Source organism: Oncorhynchus mykiss, chromosome 30, assembly GCF_013265735.2.
Source record: "Oncorhynchus mykiss isolate Arlee chromosome 30, USDA_OmykA_1.1, whole genome shotgun sequence".
NCBI lineage: Eukaryota > Metazoa > Chordata > Actinopteri > Salmoniformes > Salmonidae > Oncorhynchus > Oncorhynchus mykiss.
In genome coordinates, this window is record NC_050570.1 from 31,614,870 (window position 1) to 31,633,767 (window position 18,898).

The 18,898-nt window shown below is 43.9% G+C and overlaps 1 protein-coding gene across 1 annotated transcript in view; it reads right to left on the minus strand.

The window, feature by feature from the left end:
- LOC110521712 (transforming growth factor beta receptor type 3) overlaps positions 1 to 18,430 on the minus strand; it is a 129,740-nt gene extending 111,310 nt beyond the window's left edge. Inside the window, exons 1-2 of the mRNA XM_021599505.2 lie at positions 18,182 to 18,430; positions 11,978 to 12,202 (exon numbers count right to left, since the gene is read on the minus strand). Of these exons, the coding sequence (XP_021455180.2) occupies positions 11,978 to 12,038 (61 nt within the window). The 5' untranslated portion in view covers positions 12,039 to 12,202; positions 18,182 to 18,430. The remainder of the gene's footprint in view (positions 1 to 11,977; positions 12,203 to 18,181) is intronic.
- Positions 18,431 to 18,898: the final 468 nt, after the last annotated feature.

Consider the following 18,898-nt stretch of genomic DNA (forward strand, 5'->3'; position numbering starts at 1 on the left):
CTTGGCAGGAGTCACAGAGGACGCTAGAAGGACGGCGACGACGCCGGGGACCGCGGCCACAGAAAATAATAAAATAATAATGGAGTTGGCTAGGAGTATGCGGCAATGCAGGCATTTGGCGGAGCTTGTTATCAGTCCGGTGAAACATGGGCCGGCTCCACGTATCTGGCCTCCAGTACGCCTCCCCAGTCCGGTACGTCCTGTGTCTCCTCCTCACACTCTCCCTAAAATGTGTGTCTCCAGCCTGGTACGTCCTGTGCCTGCTTCCTGCACTCTCCCTGAAGAGCCAGATACTGTCTGGGAGGCAATGGGGAAGTTGGGAGCGAGAGAGATGAGAGAGATGTTGTGCAAGTGTGTCCTGCTCAACATCCGACCAGAGGATACAGTTAGCAGTCTGGTGTAACATGGGCCGGCTCCATGCTTCTGGCCTCCAGAGCGCCTCTCCAGTCCGGTGCGTCCTGTGTCTCCTCCTTGCAACTCGCCCTGAAGTACGTGTCCCCAGTCCGGTACGTCCTGTGCCTGCTCCCCGCACTCGCCCTGAGGTGCGTGTCACCAGTCAGGTACTACCTGTGCCAGCTCCACGCACTAGGCCTCCAGTGCGCGTCCCCAGACCCGGGAACGTTCTGTACCAGCTCCTCGCACTTGCCCTGAAGTGTGTTACCAATCCGGTACCACCTGTGCCGGCTCCATGCACTAGGCCTCCAGTGCGCCTTCCCAGTCCGGTACATCCCGTCTCTCCTCCCCGTACTCTCCCTGAAGTGCGTGTCACCAATCCGGTACCACCTGTGCCGGCTCCACGCATCAGGCCTCCAGTGCACCTCCCCAGTCCGCTACATCCTGTGCCAGTTCCACACACTCGCCTTGAAGTGTGTGTCAACAGTCCAGAGCCTCCGGCGAGGGTTCACGGTCCGGAAACCCCTGCAACAGCCCAGAACCCCCTGCGACGGTCCACGGCCCGGAACCCCCTGCGACGGTCCACGGCCCGGAACACCCTGCGACGGTCCACGGCCCGGAACACCCTGCGACGGTCCACGGTCCGTAACCCTCTGCGACTGTTCCACGGTCCGGAACCCCCTGCAACGGTCCATGGTCCGGAGCTTCCAGGCAAGGCGTACAGTCCTGCACCAGGGCAGGAGTTTTCCTCTGTGCCGATGTCCAGTCCAGGCACGGTGTTCCGTCCCGCTCCAAGGTCGGAGTCTTCCTCTGCGCCGGTGTCCAGTCCAGACACAGCGTCTAGTCCCGCTCCAAGGCCAGAGCCTTCCTCTGTGCCGGTGCCCAGTCTGGGCGCAGCGTTCAAACCGGCGCCATGGTCGGTTCCGGGGTCTGGGGATGGGCTACAACCCGCACCGGAGCCGCCACTAATCACCCACCCTCCCCTCCCCATTTGGTTTCCAGTTTTGCAGCCGGAGTACTGTCATGCCCTGACCAGAGAGCCCTTGTTTCTCTATGGTGTAGTAGGTCAGGACGTAACTGGGGGTATTCTAGTTTATTATTTCTAGGTAGTGTTCTAGTTTATTTTTCTATGTTGGTGATTTGTATGATTCCCAATTAGAGGCAGCTGGTAATCATTGTCTCTAATTGGGGATCATATTTAGGTAGCATTTTTTCCACCTGTGTTTGTGGGATATTATTGTGGGATATTATTTTGTGTTTTGTGCACCATGTAGTCACATTTCGGTGTTAGTTTATTGATTTATTGTTTTTGATGAGTTTCACTTTATAATAAATATGTGGAACTCAACATCCGCTGTGCCTTGGTCCGTCTCTCCTCACGATCGTGACACAGTGTCTGGTGGAAAGCAGACAGAAGCAAGTTTTCCTCTAGGATTTTGCCTGTGCTTAGCTCCATTCCATTTATTTGTTATTCTGAAAAACTCCCCAATCCATATCAATTACAAACATACCCATAACATGATGCATCCACCATTATGCTTTAAATTACGGAGAGTGGTACTCAGCAATGTGCTATATTGGATTTGCCCCAAACATAACACTTTGTATTCAGGACAAAAAGTTAATTGCTTTGTCACATTTTTTATGGCAATCCATTTTGTCACATATTTAGGATTGAATACTTAGATTTTTTTAAGAAAAGCTGAAACGTCTTTAGTCTAAAAATAAACTATATATAATTCCACTTTGACATTATGGGGTATTGTGTGTAGGCCAGCGACAATTCATCTCAACTAGAGGTCGACCGATTATGATTTTTCAATGCCGATTATTGGATGACCATAAAAGCCGATACCGATTAATCGGACGATTTTTTATTTATTTGTAATAATGACAATTACAACAATACTGAATGAACACTTATTTTAACTTAATATAATACATCAATAAAATCAATTTCGCCTCAAGTAAATAATGAAACATGTTCAATTTGGTTTAAATAATGCAAAAACAAAGTGTTGGAGAAGAAAGTAAAAGTGCAATATGTTCCATGTAAAATATGTGCCATGTAAGAAAGCTAACGTTTCAGTTCTTTGCTCAGAACATGAGAACATATGAAAGCTGGTGGTTCCTTTTAACACGAGTCTTCAATATTCCCAGGTAAGAAGTTTTAGGATGTAGTTATAGGACTATTTCCCTCTATACCATTTGTACATTTGTATCTAGCGTGTCCTGCATTGCATACAATCTGACTGAGCATACAAGTATCTGACTGAGCGGTGGTAGGCAGAAGCAGGCGCGTAAATATTCATTCAAACAGCACTTTCATGCGTTTTGCCAGCAGCTCTTCGTTGTGCGTCAAGCATTGCGCTGTTTATGACTTCAAGCCTATCAACTCCCGAGATGAGGCTCGTGTAACCGAAGTGAAATGGCTAGCTAGTTAGCGCGCGCTAATTGTCGTTGTGTTGCTGGTTCAAGCCCAGGGAGGAGCGAGGAGAGGGACGGAAGCTATACTGTTACACTGGCAATACTAAAGTGCCTGGTCGAAAGTAATGCACTATGGTCAAAAGCAGTGCACCACTGCATATAGGGAATAGGTTACTAATTGAGACGCAGCCATAGTCTCCGTACCGCTCTGGCTAGCTGCTCTGACTGTTAGCATGAATCACACTCCAACGTCTGGTTTAACGTCCTGGGAAGGAACTCTCTCTCTCTCCCTTTGGTTTGGCTCAGTGTGTGTGTGTGTGTGTGTGTGTGTGTGTGTGTGAGAGAGAGAGCATGCGGAGTGTGCCGATTTGGACTGACTCTCTCTCCTCCCACTCTCGTCCTCCATCCTCCCCTCTCAGATTACAGCAGTTGCACAATCCATTTTGGCAGTCCCCTCCTCATGCTGCAGGCCTTAACAGCAGCGTTGTGGATATAGATGGTGATTTACAGGCTAACCTTTTCTTCAACTATGGGGAAAAACAGCTTTTCTAGCACCCAGAGGTGTGTGTCTGACAGCCGAGCTGTAAATAAAATAAAAGAGTTAAGAAATGTAGGTAACTGAGAACAAAGTTAAATTTATACGAGTATTTGAAACCATATTTATTTCACTTGGAGCCATGGAGTTAAAGTCCCACTCAAAAATAAAGTCCCACTCTATATTTGAACTTTTCCAGTGGAAAAACTATATTCCAAGTATACATACAGTAAAGTACACACACTCAAGGTAAAAAAAAAAAAAAATGTTTTGAGCAAAATAGTGTTTTTTAGACATTCAAAGGTTTGGCAATTGGAGGAGTTGGTCTGATGATGCACTCTGATATCATCTGCCTCCCCCTTGCTTGCGGGAACAATAAAGGAGCAATTGAGAACAAATGAGTAAAGGCCTACCCCCCTCCACTTGTGCCATGTAGCACCTATTGAGATGTGCCTTTTGTTAGGTAAATCTGGTGATCATTGAGGTTCTAGGGAGGGTGGAGTGGGTTTTTAAGTAATTGGTTACTCGGGTCTGGGTGTCTCACTTGATTTGTCACGTTACCATTGTCTTTTATAGCTCTTAAAAGTAGACATGAGTGAATCCTGAGCACCATCTATATGTGTCGGTCATCATTCCAAAGTCCTAACATACAGTAAGTACCACCATGCCTTCCAATTGAGTCTAAATGATCCAGAAGATGAACAACAACATGACAATATTCAACCCAATCTGGCATTACAGACCCCTCTTCTCTCGGCTATGTATCACTCATCAGAACGAGCTGCCTGTGAGATCATAACACATGACGGAACAGATCGAGGAGAAAAAGTGCCTTGGCACTCAACACGTGTTTCTGAGAGAGCCTTCAGCCCTGCGTTGTGCCTTCATAATAACCACCATCCTGCCAGAGCTGTTTTTGGCAAGTGCATCAAATTAATATCTGGCATGACTTCCACTTTTTATTTCGCAGCGAAACCTGAGGTCGACACGATCCATCCATAATATATCCTTTGGAGAATAAAGAGTTTTGGCAAGGTGAAGAGAGGCACACAAAAGGAACAAAAAGGTAGCAGGGTAACTGCACCAAAAAGAACAAACAGTCTCAGTGAAAAGAGAGCGAGAGAAAGACAGCAAAGCAGAGTGGGGCAGACAGACAAACGGGTAGAGAGAGAGATCAAGGTGCTTGGAGTAAAACTTCAGAGAGTTATGGCTTGTATCCTGGATTGCATTACGGCGAGAGAGATTCATCACAGACCAATTTAAACATTACGTAACTTAAAAGCACTCCTGACAAGTTTAAAGGGCAGATGTGACTCTTCAAGACAGAGACAGAGAGACAAACAGAAGAGATTGTCACGACTTCAACAGCACTTAGTTCAATGACTGAGACAATATAAGATCATGATCTTTCATCATCGGTAGGATATTCACACTTACAAGACTTCACAAATATTAGTCCTGTGTGAAACCCTAAACCTTGTGATGATAAAGATGTGATTGAAGACTAACTGTGCCGGGCCTTTATGAACTAGTGTGGTACAATTCTAGAGCTACGGATTATAAGGTTTTAGCTGCAAGAGAACGCTTCTGAGATAATTGGGTTAAAAGTCCCTAACCCTCACTGGTTTGAATGGCATCAGCAATTTTTATTTTTTTTATCTTGTATTCTTCTGAACTATTGACTTTTTAGAGTACATTGGACATTGAACAGAACAAGGCTTTGTCAAAAACTCAATTTTAACAAAAATGCAGATAGAACCTTATAGTCCCAAGCTCTCGCACTGTTACTGTGTGTGTGTGTGTGTGTGTGTGTGTGTGTGTGTGTGTGTGTGTGTGTGTGTGTGTGTGTGTGTGTGTGTGTGTGTGTGTGTGTGTGTGTGTGTGTGTGTGTGTGTGTGCATGGTTGTGTTTGTGTGTGTCTGTCCGTCTGTGTGCATGCGTACATCCGTGTTTATGCTGTGAGGTGTGAGGTGAATTGGGACATTGGGAAGGCTTCAACATAAGTGCCTCAAGAACGCACACATTTACTTTACATAAGAACTATGCAAGAAATACCAGTGGTGTAAAATAACTAAGTACAAACACTTTGAAGTACTACTTAAAGGTAGACTAGAACTGTATGCCACATGCTTCGCAAACAACAAGTGTAGTAGATTTTCACAACAACTAAGAGCGTTGAAGCGCAAGGATAATCTTCTCAGCAGTTTCGGTCCCGTACCTACCATGCTCTAACAGCGTGAAGTGAAGCCATGCACATGGGTAGATACTGTGTGTGACTGCGTAAGAGCGAAGTCTTGCATCTTGCTCATCGCAACATCTGTGGTGCTGCTCGTGGCAACGTCATTTAGCTACAATTAAGTAGTTTAAGCTTGGGCGATATACCGTTTATACCACATATTTTAACGATTTTATATATTATATATATACAGTGCCTTGCGAAAGTATTCGGCCCCCTTGAACTTTGCGACCTTTTGCCACATTTCAGGCTTCAAACATAAAGATATAAAACTGTATTTTTTTTGTGAAGAATCAACAACAAGTGGGACATAATCATGAAGTGGAACGACATTTATTGGATATTTCAAACTTTTTTAACAAATCAAAAACTGAAAAATTGGGCGTGCAAAATTATTCAGCCCCCTTAAGTTAATACTTTGTAGCGCCACCTTTTGCTGCGATTACAGCTGTAAGTCTCTTGGGGTATGTCTCTATCAGTTTTGCACATCGAGAGACTGACATTTTTTCCCATTCCTCCTTGCAAAACAGCTCGAGCTCAGTGAGGTTGGATGGAGAGCATTTGTGAACAGCAGTTTTCAGTTCTTTCCACAGATTCTCGATTGGATTCAGGTCTGGACTTTGACTTGGCCATTCTAACACCTGGATATGTTTATTTTTGAACCATTCCATTGTAGATTTTGCTTTATGTTTTGGATCATTGTCTTGTTGGAAGACAAAATCTCCGTCCCAGTCTCAGGTCTTTTGCAGACTCCATCAGGTTTTCTTCCAGAATGGTCCTGTATTTGGCTCCATCCATCTTCCCATCAATTTTAACCATCTTCCCTGTTCCTGCTGAAGAAAAGCAGGCCCAAACCATGATGCTGCCACCACCATGTTTGACAGTGGGGATGGTGTGTTCAGCTGTGTTGCTTTTACGCCAAACATAACGTTTTGCATTGTTGCCAAAAAGTTCAATTTTGGTTTCATCTGACCAGAGCACCTTCTTCCACATGTTTGGTGTGTCTCCCAGGTGGCTTGTGGCAAACTTTAAACAACACTTTTTATGGATATCTTTAAGAAATGGCTTTCTTCTTGCCACTCTTCCATAAAGGCCAGATTTGTGCAATATACGACTGACTGATTGTTGTCCTATGGACAGAGTCTCCCACCTCAGCTGTAGATCCCTGCAGTTCATCCAGAGTGATCATGGGCCTCTTGGCTGAATCTCTGATCAGTCTTCTCCTTGTATGAGCTGAAAGTTTAGAGGGGCGGCCAGGTCTTGGTAGATTTGCAGTGGTCTGATACTCCTTCCATTTCAATATTATCGCTTGCACAGTGCTCCTTGGGATGTTTAAAGCTTGGGAAATCTTTTTGTATACAAATCCGGCTTTAAACTTCTTCACAACAGTATCTCGGACCTGCCTGGTGTGTTCCTTGTTCTTCATGATGCTCTCTGCGCTTTTAACGGACCTCTGAGACTATCACAGTGCAGGTGCATTTATACGGAGACTTGATTACACACAGGTGGATTGTATTTATCATCATTAGTCATTGAGGTCAACATTGGATCATTCAGAGATCCTCACTGAACTTCTGGAGAGAGTTTGCTGCACTGAAAGTAAAGGGGCTGAATAATTTTGCACGCCCAATTTTTCAGTTTTTGATTTGTTAAAAAAGTTTGAAATATCCAATAAATGTCGTTCCACTTCATGATTGTGTCCCACTTGTTGTTGATTCTTCACAAAAAAGTACAGTTTTATATCTTTATGTTTGAAGCCTGAAATGTGGCAAAAGGTCGCAAAGTTCAAGGGGGCCGAATACTTTCGCAAGGCACTGTATATATATATATATACACATTTGAAGTCGTAAGTTTACATACACCTTAGCCAACTACATTTAAACTCAGTTTTTGACATTTTAACCTAGTAAAAATTCCCTGTCTTAGGTCAGTTAGGATCACAACTTTATTTTAAGAATGTGAAATGTCAGAATAATAGAAGAGAGAATGATTTATTTCAGCTTGTATTTCTTTCATCACATTCCCAGTGGGTCAGAAGTTTACATACACTCAATTAGTATTTGGTAGCATTGCCTTTAAATTGTGTAACTTGGGTCAAACATTTCAGGTAGCTTTCCACAAGCTTCCCACAATAAGTTGGGTGAATTTTGGCCCATTCCTCCTGACAGAGCTGGTGTAACTGAGTCAGGTTTGTAGGCCTCCTTGCTCGCACATGCCTTTTCAGTTCTGCCCACACATTTTCTATAGGATTGAGGTCAGGGCTTTGTGATGGCCACTCCAATACCTAAGAAGTATGCTTGAATCATTGACCATTTGGAAGACCCATTTGCGACCAAGCTTTAACTTCCTGACTGATGTTTTGAGATGTTGCTTCAATGTATTCACATAATTTTCCATCCTCATGATGACATTTAATTTGTGAAGTCTACCAGTCCCTCATGCAGCAAAGCACCACCACAACATGATGCTGCCACCCCCGTGCTTCACAGTTGAGATGGTGTTCTTCGGCTTGCAAACCTCCCCCGTTTTCCTCCAAACATAACGTCATTATGGCCAAACAGTTCTATTTTTGTTTCATCAGACCAGAGGATATTTTTCCAAAAAGCACGATCTTTGTCCCCATGTGCAGTTGCAAACAGTCGTTTGGCTTTTTCAATGGCGGTTTTGGAGCAGTGGCTTCTTCCTTGCTGAGTGGCCTTTCAGGTTATTTTGATATAGGACTCGTTTTACTGTGACTACAGATACTTTGTACCTGTTTCCTCCAGCAAGGTCCTTTGCTGTTGTTCTGGGATTGATTTGCACTTTTCTCACCAAAGTACGTTCATCTCTAGGAGACAGAATGCGTCTCCTTCCTGAGCGGTATGACGGCTGCGTGGTCCCATGGTGTTTATTCTTGCGTACTATTGTTTGTACAGATGAACGTGGTGCCTTCAGGCATTTGGACATTTGGAAATTGGCTGATTTTCCCATGATGTCAAGCAAAGAGGCTCTGAGTTTGAAGGTAGGCCTTGAAATACATCCACAGGTACATCTCCAATTGACTCAAAATTATTTCAATTATCCTATCAGAAGCTTCTAAAGCATGCTTTTTGGAATTCTCCAAGCTGTTTAAAGGCACAGTCAACTTAGTGTATGTAAACTTATAACCCACTGGAATTTCGATACAGTGAATTATAAGTGAAATAATCTGTCTGTAAACAATTGTTGGAAAAATTACTTGCGTCATGCAGACAGTAGATATCCTAACCGACTTGCCAAAACTATAGTTTGTTAGTGGTTGAAAAACAAGTTTAAATGACTCCAACCTAAGTGTATGTAAACTTCTGAATTCAATTGTATGTATGTATGTATGTATGTATGTATGTATGTATGTATGTACGTACAGTGGGGCAAAAAAGTATTTAGTCAGCCACCAATTGTGCAAGTTCTCCCACTTAAAAGATGAGAGAGGCCTGTACTTTTCATCATAGGTAATATTTACATGTTTCAAGCAGACCACCATAGTCCCTGTGCCCAAGGAAGCGAAGGTAACCTGCCTAAATTATTACCGTCCCGTAGCACTCACATCAGTAGCCATGAAGTGCTTTGAAAGGCTGGTCATGGCTCACATCAACAGCATCCTCCCGGGTCCCTAGACCCACTCCAATTCGCATACTGCCCCAACAGATCCACAGATGACGCAATCTCAATCGCACTCCACACTGAACTTTACCACCTGGACAAAAGGAACACCTAAGCTAAGGACCCTGGTACTAAACACCTCCTTCTGCAACTGGATCCTCGGCATCTGACAGTAAGGTGCTACAGAGGGTAGTGCGTACGACCCAGTACATCACTGAAGCCAAGCTTCCTCCCATCCAGGACCTACACAATAGCCTGTGTCAGAGGAAAGCCCATAAAATTGTCAGAGACTCCAGTCACCCAAGTCATAGACTGTTTCCTCTGCTACCGCACGGCAAGCGGTTGCGGAGCACCATGTCTAGGACCAAAAGGCTCCCTAACACCTTCTACCCCCAAGCCACAAATGGCCACCGGACTACTTACATTGACGACCCCCCCATCCATTTGTTTTGTACACTGCTGCTACTCACTGTTTATTATCTATGAAGTCACTTTACCCCTACCTACATGTACAAATTACCTCAACTAACCTGTACCCCCACACACTGACTCGGTACTCCCTGTAAATAGCCTCGTTATTGTGTTACTTTTGTATTATTTTTCACTTTAGTTTATTCGGTAAATATTTTCTTAACTCTGAACTGCACTGTTGGATAAGGGCTTGTAAGCATTTCACGGTAAAGGTCTACTACACTTGTTGATTTCGGCGCATGTGACCAATAAAGTTTGATTTAATAATCATTGTACCATCTAAACCGCTATAAAATATATTTTCCATGACCAAAAACATAGTATTTTCAGCTGTTTGAAGCTGGTGTACAAAACCTAAAGTAAAAGACGTAAAAATGTCACTTCAGAACGGGAAGCACAGAAGTAACACACATAGAACAGATCTGCCACTTCTTAGACTTGCTTTCAATGAGAATGACAGATCTATAACTCACATTCCTATGTCAATTTTGTCAGGTCGCCCGAAAAGTTACATATTGCAGCTTTAAGGTATATTTACTTTTACTCAAGTATGAACATTTTGAACTTTTTCCACCACTCTGAAATGCAACAATGCTGGCAGCCGAGTGCATGTGGAGGAATTTAGTGGAAAACATGCGTGCGTGAGCTCATTGTGTCAATGTGGGAGAGATAGTGTTTGCTCCACTCAGAGCAGATACTGCCTGGACCGCTATTGTTCGCTATATGGTCAACATCAAGTCTCTGGAGAGAGTGGCTACTGCCTACAGAGAATAGGCTGTAGTCGAAGCTGATGTGTTAGTAAGTTCTTTCCTACGGTTGTCATCAAAATGTTCCACTTCAGGCACTCACAATACAAAACTATGTTTTTTTTATGTTAGATCACACATTACAGGCCGTATAGGGCATTCATCAATTCTTAATAAAAACAAGATAAATGCTTCACAAATCATTGACAAGCATAGTCATTACATACAAGGTAATTCCTTCCATTCACTTATGAATGATTTCTGAAGAATCTACATAGGTCTTAGGAGGAGTTTATGAAGTTTGGTTATTAAAGTGGGACCCAATGTTGGGCTCAACATCCAACACTCTTCCTACAAAGCTTCATCCTATTTGTTTGCTTGTTGTTGTTTTTCTCTTCTCTCGCGGTGGTCTGCCTTGCCAAATGGCTATAAATCACTGTGCTTTTGGCTTTGTCTGAAGGCAGATAAATGTGGAGGCATTCTAGACCTGCTATAAGATTGAAGCTGTCAAAACATTCTTAATGCAAATCTCCCGGTCTGAGCCCTGCCTCCTCAGCGCGGCCTCCGTCCCAGTCCTGCCTCCTCACCCCTGCCTCAGCCCAGTCTCATCCCAGCCTCAGGCCTGCCTCCTCAACCATGCCTCAGCCCTGCCTCCTCAGTCCTGTTTCAACCCTGGCTGAGCCCTGCCTCCTCAGTGCTGTTTCAACCCTGGCTGAGCCCTGCCCCCTCAGTGCTGTTTCAACCCTGGCTGAGCCCTGCCTCCTCAGTGCTGTTTCAACCCTGGCTGAGCCCTGCCTCCTCAGTGCTGTTTCAACCCTGGCTGAGCCCTGCCTCCTCAGTGCTGTTTCAACCCTGGCTGAGCCCTGCCTCCTCAGTGCTGTTTCAACCCTGGCTGAGCCCTGCCTCCTCAGTCCTGTTTCAACCCTGGCTGAGCCCTGCCTCCTCAGTGCTGTTTCAACCCTGGCTGAGCCCTGCCTCCTCAGTCCTGTTTCAACCCTGGCTGAGCCCTGCCTCCTCAGTCCTGTTTCAACCCTGGCTGAGCCCTGCCTCCTCAGTCCTGTTTCAACCCTGGCTGAGCCCTGCCTCCTCAGTCCTGTTTCAACCCTGGCTGAGCCCTGCCTCAACCCTGCCTCAGTCTCAAAGCACTGACAACCACTCTCTGCTCTGAGGAGGCTTGCCTGCCTGCTGGGGGAGACAGTGGAAATTCCCCAAGTGTGTACCGATTTGTGATTGTCTGACAAAAACAGGCAACACTAGGCTCGTCCTGACGAGGCCTGGAGTGCAAAGTGTGCTTCCAGTTCCTACGAGTGATTCCACTGTTTGGCTGCCTTCCACAGTGAAGCCTCAATCGAATGAAGCATGCACGTGTACTCCCTCAAACAGAAAAATATCTCTCTCTAAACATACCGTTTCCATTTCAATGATTGCTACAGCATTACCAAAAGCCTTTATTCTTATCTTTCTGAGAAAACTTGTAATAAAAAGTATAGCCTGTAATATATCATTCAAATCCTTGTGTCTACAGATATGCAGCCAAACATAACTTACCTGCAAATGCTGAGCAGCAGAATGCCAGAAGCAACAGGGGTAGAATGGGTCTGTCTGCCATCAGAGTATTGTAGTCGTACTGTTGTAGTACTGGCCTACAGCTTCTCCAGAAGAGGACAGGATGTGGTCACTGGCCGGCCTTCCCTTCCTCCTGGTTCCTCACAAGGACAACTCTTCTTTCACCTCACAGTCCGTCAGTAGAGAGAAACCTCACAGAAGTGCCTGCTGCAAAGTGAATGAGATGAAGTAGAGAGAGAGTTAGACAGAGAAATGTGGTGCATAACCGTTCAGCATGGCCAGAGCAGAGTCAGAGAGAGTGTGTGTCTCAAATGGCATGCTATTCCCTGCATAGTGCACTACTTTTGACCATACTCCTATTGGCCCAGATCAAAAGTAAAGCACTATATAGGGTGCCATTTGGGACGCAGAAGTGGTAAGTAACAGAAGGGGCATTAGGATCTAGTTCCCTGTTGGACTGATTAGAAGAGACGTGAGAGAGGGGAGAAAGAGGGAAGACAGCGGCCTGGAGACCAGGAGGATTAATCTCATAGGGATAATTAGATGTCATGTGAGTTCTTAAGGTCCCTGTTTTTGGTACCCATACCGGCCACCCACCTACCCCACCACAGCCCATGCCCGGTCAGTCAAAGAGGGGTGTCTGAGGGTCGAGGAATTGCTGGGTGGCTGGTGGGTGTTTGAAAACCCTGTTTTCTGAACATGGTCTGGGGGTGATTTCACACAGTTTAATTGAGATCGTTGGGAAAGACTGGATCCTCCACCGGGGTCTTGGCTAAACTGCTTAGCGGTGGTGGGGTTGACCGTGCTGCTAATCAGCATGACCATGGCTGAACTGTTGAACTTGACAGGGCTAACTAAGCTCACATACTGCTAGCCCACCCTCTCTAATAGGGCTAAGGACCATAACATCCTTACGGTCTCAATTCATTCAATTGCTATTGTTCCTCATATTAACACAATAACAATAAATGCTCTCAAATTAATGAATGGATAATCAAACGGATCATATGTCCCGATAAAACAGAATAATATTAATCAAAAAACGTGTATTTTTACCATTATATTTAATTAAATGTGTCTGTATTGTAGTTCTAAACCACAGGTTCTCGACATTTTGCAACTCAAAGCTTTGATATGTCAAAACCGGTAACAACAATGCAACAACTGTGTGTCATCCACGTGAAATCAGTCTTTAAAAAACAACAACCTTGTCAGTCATTTTCACAAACACAAAGGCATTGGAATTAGACTGGTGGTCCAGTCTGTCTGTGTCTTAGCCAAATGCTCTCGGTGTCCATTTGTTGGCATGCCAATGATACAGTATGTATGGCTCGACAACTATAGAAAAGTTGGCTACAGCATATAAGGTAGGGGACCAGCTAGATCAAAAATATGCTTTGAATGTAATTTATCCTGGATATTTTTCAACATGGTGACAGGCCTTGTTATTATTCAGTTATATTCGGGTGAAACTGTTTGTTCGTTTTTTTCTTCTTCAAACAGACTATGAGCAGATTGAACTTTTTCTCTTTAAAAAGTAAGATGTTGAAATATTTTGTAAAATAATAAGTGAACAATAAGCCTGCCTCAGTATCACTATCACAACATCAGTCAAAAAAGGGAAAAACCTTTTTCATAGCTCATTGACTTGTTAGGATTACCTTACAAAAGCAGTGGATTCTCTGAACAATAGAGCAATAATGCAGCACACACAGGAATGCAACACTGCAGTAAAGCCCTTCAGATTAGGACCCCAGTGCAGAGTCCTGACGGGCCAGCCCCATTGGTTTCCTCGCTCTGTCGAGCCAACACAGACTTAATGAATGCATTGTGCGCTGTATTTCTCTACTCTGTATGTACTGTCTGCCTTATCACGTGATGATCTGACGTGTCAACGTCAGAATCGTATTTAAATGTTAATGTTTGTTCCCCTTAGATTTACCTGCCAACCCACCTTAAAGCAACATGAGTTCAGAATCTACCCTATGGGAAATGTAATAGTTGGGCCAGTAGCCAGCAGCGCTCATAGACCATGGTGGCCGTCGGTTGTTTTCAAGTCTGGTGAAAGAAGACATGCTGGTCATCTGATGTGACCGCCTGGCCAGTGATGAGATCCGAGTGAGAGAGATGTGGTCATGTCACAGATGGAGCATCTCTGTCTCTTTCCGACTTCACACACCTCTTCACCTTCCCGCAGCAGAGTGCATGGGAGGAGAGCTGGACGGACGGAAGCCTAAGGAGGGCTACGGTGCACCGCTGTGCTCCACAGTGCAAACAGCGGCTGGAACAAAGGGCCTTTCAGACCCTGGCGGCTGCGTGGGCTGGGAAGTCATTTTGGAGGATCACGGCAAATATTACACTTCCAGCTCGCTGGGCGGGGCTAGTGCCTTCTTTTGACTTGTGGGCCCCTTTCCCAACGCCCCTCTTCCCCCTTCATGTGGAGGTAAACTGTGTCCCTCCATTCTCCTCTCTAGGACAAAGACCATATCAAAGGGAAAGTAGATGACAAGATATTATTCACACAGCGTTGAGGCCAGGGCTGAACTGTTTTGCGACACCAGAGCACAGAGTGGCCTAGGGCAAGAAGAGCGAAACAAGAGAAAGTGCTGAGAAAGATAAACAGACTGAAGGGTTTTGCTTGCTCCCAGAGATCAGATTGAGGGTTGTGACAGTTGGTTCAGCAGCACTTTCATTATGCCTAATTGTTGCCAGAGGGAAGAAAAACACTGGCCCAGCCTATCGTGAAAGAGTCAAGTCAACCATTCTATTGGTTGATTGCATGGGTCTGGACTCTGGATTCAATCCGACACGAGAAATTGACAGACTTTTTGTTGCCGTAACGGTAGGATCACCTCATGTGACTTCTCTTTCAACTCCAGCCGTCCGTCCAAGCAGAGCAACCATTTCACTCCAAGCTGCTCTGGAAAACATATTAGAAACACTGCAGAACCCAGACTGAACATAATAAGTAGCTATGAAGTACCATACACTCTTGCAGCGTCAGAGGGAGCATAAATGCCACGAGGTTTCTGAAACAGGCATAGTTGTTACTGAGATGAACGAACGAACTAACTAACGTACTACTATGGCCGTATGTAGCAACCGTCTAGGAGTAGGAGTGCTGACCTAGGATCAGTCAAGCCTGTCCATGTAATCGTATTAACTGTGACCTAAAAGGCCAAACTGATCCTAGATCAGCACTCCTACTCTGAGACGCTTGAAACATATGGCCCTTGGTCACATCTAGGCCTAATGCAAAAATGATACTAAAACAGTTCTATGAGTTTTAGGCGTCCCTAGTAGGCGGACTATGAATCAACGGTGTAATAGGGCTGTTAATGTAAGTCCCTCCTATCTAACAAAGGAGGGAAAAGGCTGTGTAATGAAGGATGTCCATTGCCAGTCCCAAACCACCCAGAGACCAGTTACTTGCATGCTCGGCCACTCTTGTGCCAGATCAAGCAGAAGTCACCTATTAAATCCGACTAATGTGTCTGAATGAGCATCCCCAACCACCTAATCTCAGTTCATTAGTCCATCTGGACATTAGTCCATCTGGATAACGACCCCTCCAGAAAACGAACTACGTTTCTGCACTAGAAAACGGAGAAGTTTCATAACCTAAAATGACACATTTGTCTGCTGTCACTTCACGACTTCACTGATTGAAGTAGGCTGGCTGGTTCTTCAGACTAAACAACGTTCCATTTCTCAATTGCGTAAGACACCGATGATGCAGACTAGAGTAACTCCACTTGTTTATAATAGAAAATGTGGTCGTTCAGAAGAGACCAATCTTCCCTCCCCACATCCCCTCTTGTGGAAGTGCAATGCCAAGTGTCAATGCAAGGATACACTAGGGACGCAAGTCTTGATGCATGTGTGAGTGTGTGTGTGCGTGACCGGGACTGACCAGCTGCACACTCTCCCCATCCATCTGTGTACTATTTACTATGCCTATGACCCCTGAGTGAGTGAACCCACATCCAACACACATACACATACACACACATACAGCCAGACCTTCCGCTCATACACTAGTGATGGGGGGTCGATAGTTACATATCGGGATATTATTTTTGACAATATATTGTATCGTTTTGACAATATCGCAATATTATTTTTGTGCTAGTCGGCTGTACCGGCACCAAAACTCCAGTATTCTTCCTTCATAGCCTGTTCTTCATCTTACATGTATTTTTTAAATAGGGAGACAATTTGTTTTCAGCTATTTTATTCCATGACTGTTCGTAACTCGTTTTCTCATGGCTCTCTCTTATCCCTCCGCAGAAGACATATGGTGAGCAATATGTTTGGAACATCGAATCGCAATAAAATCATAGTATCGAATCGCAATACATATGGAATCGTGAGAATCGCAATATATATCATATCGGCACCTAAGTATCATGATAATATAATATTGTGAGGTCCATGGCAATTCCCGGCCCTTGACAGTATTTGTGATCTATAAGAGTGAGTCACAACTAAGTACATACACACAAGCACCAACAAGCACATATTCAAGGAATTTTCCCTGGCTCTGCTTTTCTCTCTCTCTCTGAGTCAGTTCAGTTATTCACTGATATAGAGACTGAGGGCATGCTTTGTTATCAGGCACGGCCCCACCTTGTGTGTTTTCATCACCTCACCTAAGGCATGAGTCACAGGTCTCTCACCCGTCTTCATACTTCTGACACCATGGAATAGGTACAAGCCCTTACCTCAGCTATCAAACATAGCTATTAAACACAGGTAAAAGCTAAGCTATCAAAAATATAGCATTCAAAACATTGGCACAAAGCTATAGTTGCTATCAAACATAAGTATGTCTCGTTATGCAGTACAATGGGCTTAGCGTCACCTGATTAACACAGTCTATCATGCCCCAGACTCTACCTACCATGCCCTTCAGAGCTGCACAATACTAATCATCCTCGGAACTCCCTTAAAGCAAGTCTTTAGAAAGCAATTAAATCAGCTTTCTGACACAGAGCTCAATTTGAAATCAAAAGCTTTTTTTTTTAGCTCATGTTTTATAACGACATTAATCACGACTTTTCCCATATCAGATGCACTATATCTCGGATATTATTTCATCATGACAAGGGAAACAGTTACTGTATGTCCACTTTCATCAAGAGTCAATAACATTATTATGATGCATAAACGGGTTTCTGAAAACGGCTCCTAAAATGACAAAATCAGCATTAGTTCGTGAGAAGTCAAACCAAAGGAAGATACTGTACATGCATACTGCAAACGTGCCAATCGTTACTGTAAAGGCATTCACATCCTATCGGAAGTAAGTTTGTATCATGCATTGCTTTCAGATCAGTGACGTCACACTGGAACACAACTTGTTGAAGGCAGGGATACACAACAAAATAACACAGAAGATTGATGTTCAGCACGAAGATGCTATATGTTTATGGCAGGTCAGTAGTGTAACTTTGAACTTAATTCCCAACAGTGATCCTCTGACCTTGTTGTCTAAATCAAAGGTTGCACAAATAAATACCCTAGTCTAATACAAATGTAACCTAATATCATAAAGCCTGCATTACTATGGTGTTTTAGTTATAGACCGTTATAAACCATTAATTGCCTATTTGAAGCAACAATGATGACATCAATTGAGAGGGGATAGGTAGCTGTAGGTGTGTGGAAAGACCATGCAACTGCCATGTGTATTTGGTTTTGAGAGCATGTTTCCATATACTCAACATGTTATGTTTGCAAATAGCTGTTGGGACAGTTGTTTAGCCATGACAGCATGGGAAGTCATACAAGTAGATAAGAAAAACAGCCATAATGCTGAATTTCATGTGTACTCATCGGAAGAACATTTTGCGCAGCACTGTGCCGTGTTATCAAATAAACAATCAAAACAAAAGCCAAAGCACTTTTTGGTTTGCGAATGTGTAACACAGTCGACAACAAATTTCACTTGCAAAAATACTGTCCATCAAACAACAGACATAAAACGTGCCGTATTTTGTATCCAGTGAGGGGCTGTGAGCCGCGGACATACTAATTATTTGCTTCAGAGTCAGAGTTGTGTACATTATAAAAATGATTTTCATAAAACAATGTACTATGTAGGCTTAACGTAATTCTTTCTTTTTCTTGCTATACGCTAGCATAACAGGTTGGAAAACGTGTAAAACTTCTGACGTAGCCTACCATGCAGAATCTCCAGAAATGTCAAAGTAAACTTTGTTGGAAGTTGTAGCTTGCCTTGCAGCGGTTCGAATGGATGCGAAATGTATCCTTTCCTTTCCTTTGAAAATCATTAAAACACAACCGCGTCCTTGGAAAACAACGTCAGTTGTCAGGTTACATAATTTTCCAAGTTTATGGATAGTGAGTCCACTACTATCGCTTAAAAGTTTGAAATAGGCTACCTATCCCCCTTTTCACTAAGAACTTCATTTTGGGGGTGGGTCTTGTGATAGGAGGAGGGTACAAGGTAGACTAGCTACATCAATCAAGAGATTAATGCTGTCATTGGAGACGAAGAGACAGTTGCGGCCCTGCTGTCATTCAAGTGCAAGTATAATTATTGGTAAAAACAGATTGCACATTGTCATTAGACACACACAATATAGGCTAATAAAACGATCTAATTCATAACAGATTATTGTTATGGGGATGTCAGGGGAAGTTAAAATATGACATTAATTATTCATATTAAAGGCCAACGTTTGTACTCTTCCAGCAGCATTTTCCAATGTTGTTGTTTTTTTAGTTGAGAAAACCATGACCAACCAAGTTGGAGCTATGGCGTTTTATTGATGCCAAGTCTAACACAAGGGAAGGCTGGTTCGTGCACACAGACATTAAGGCGTGAACCCAAATGATTCGATTGCACGTTACGTTGCAGACTTGTATCCTCTAAAT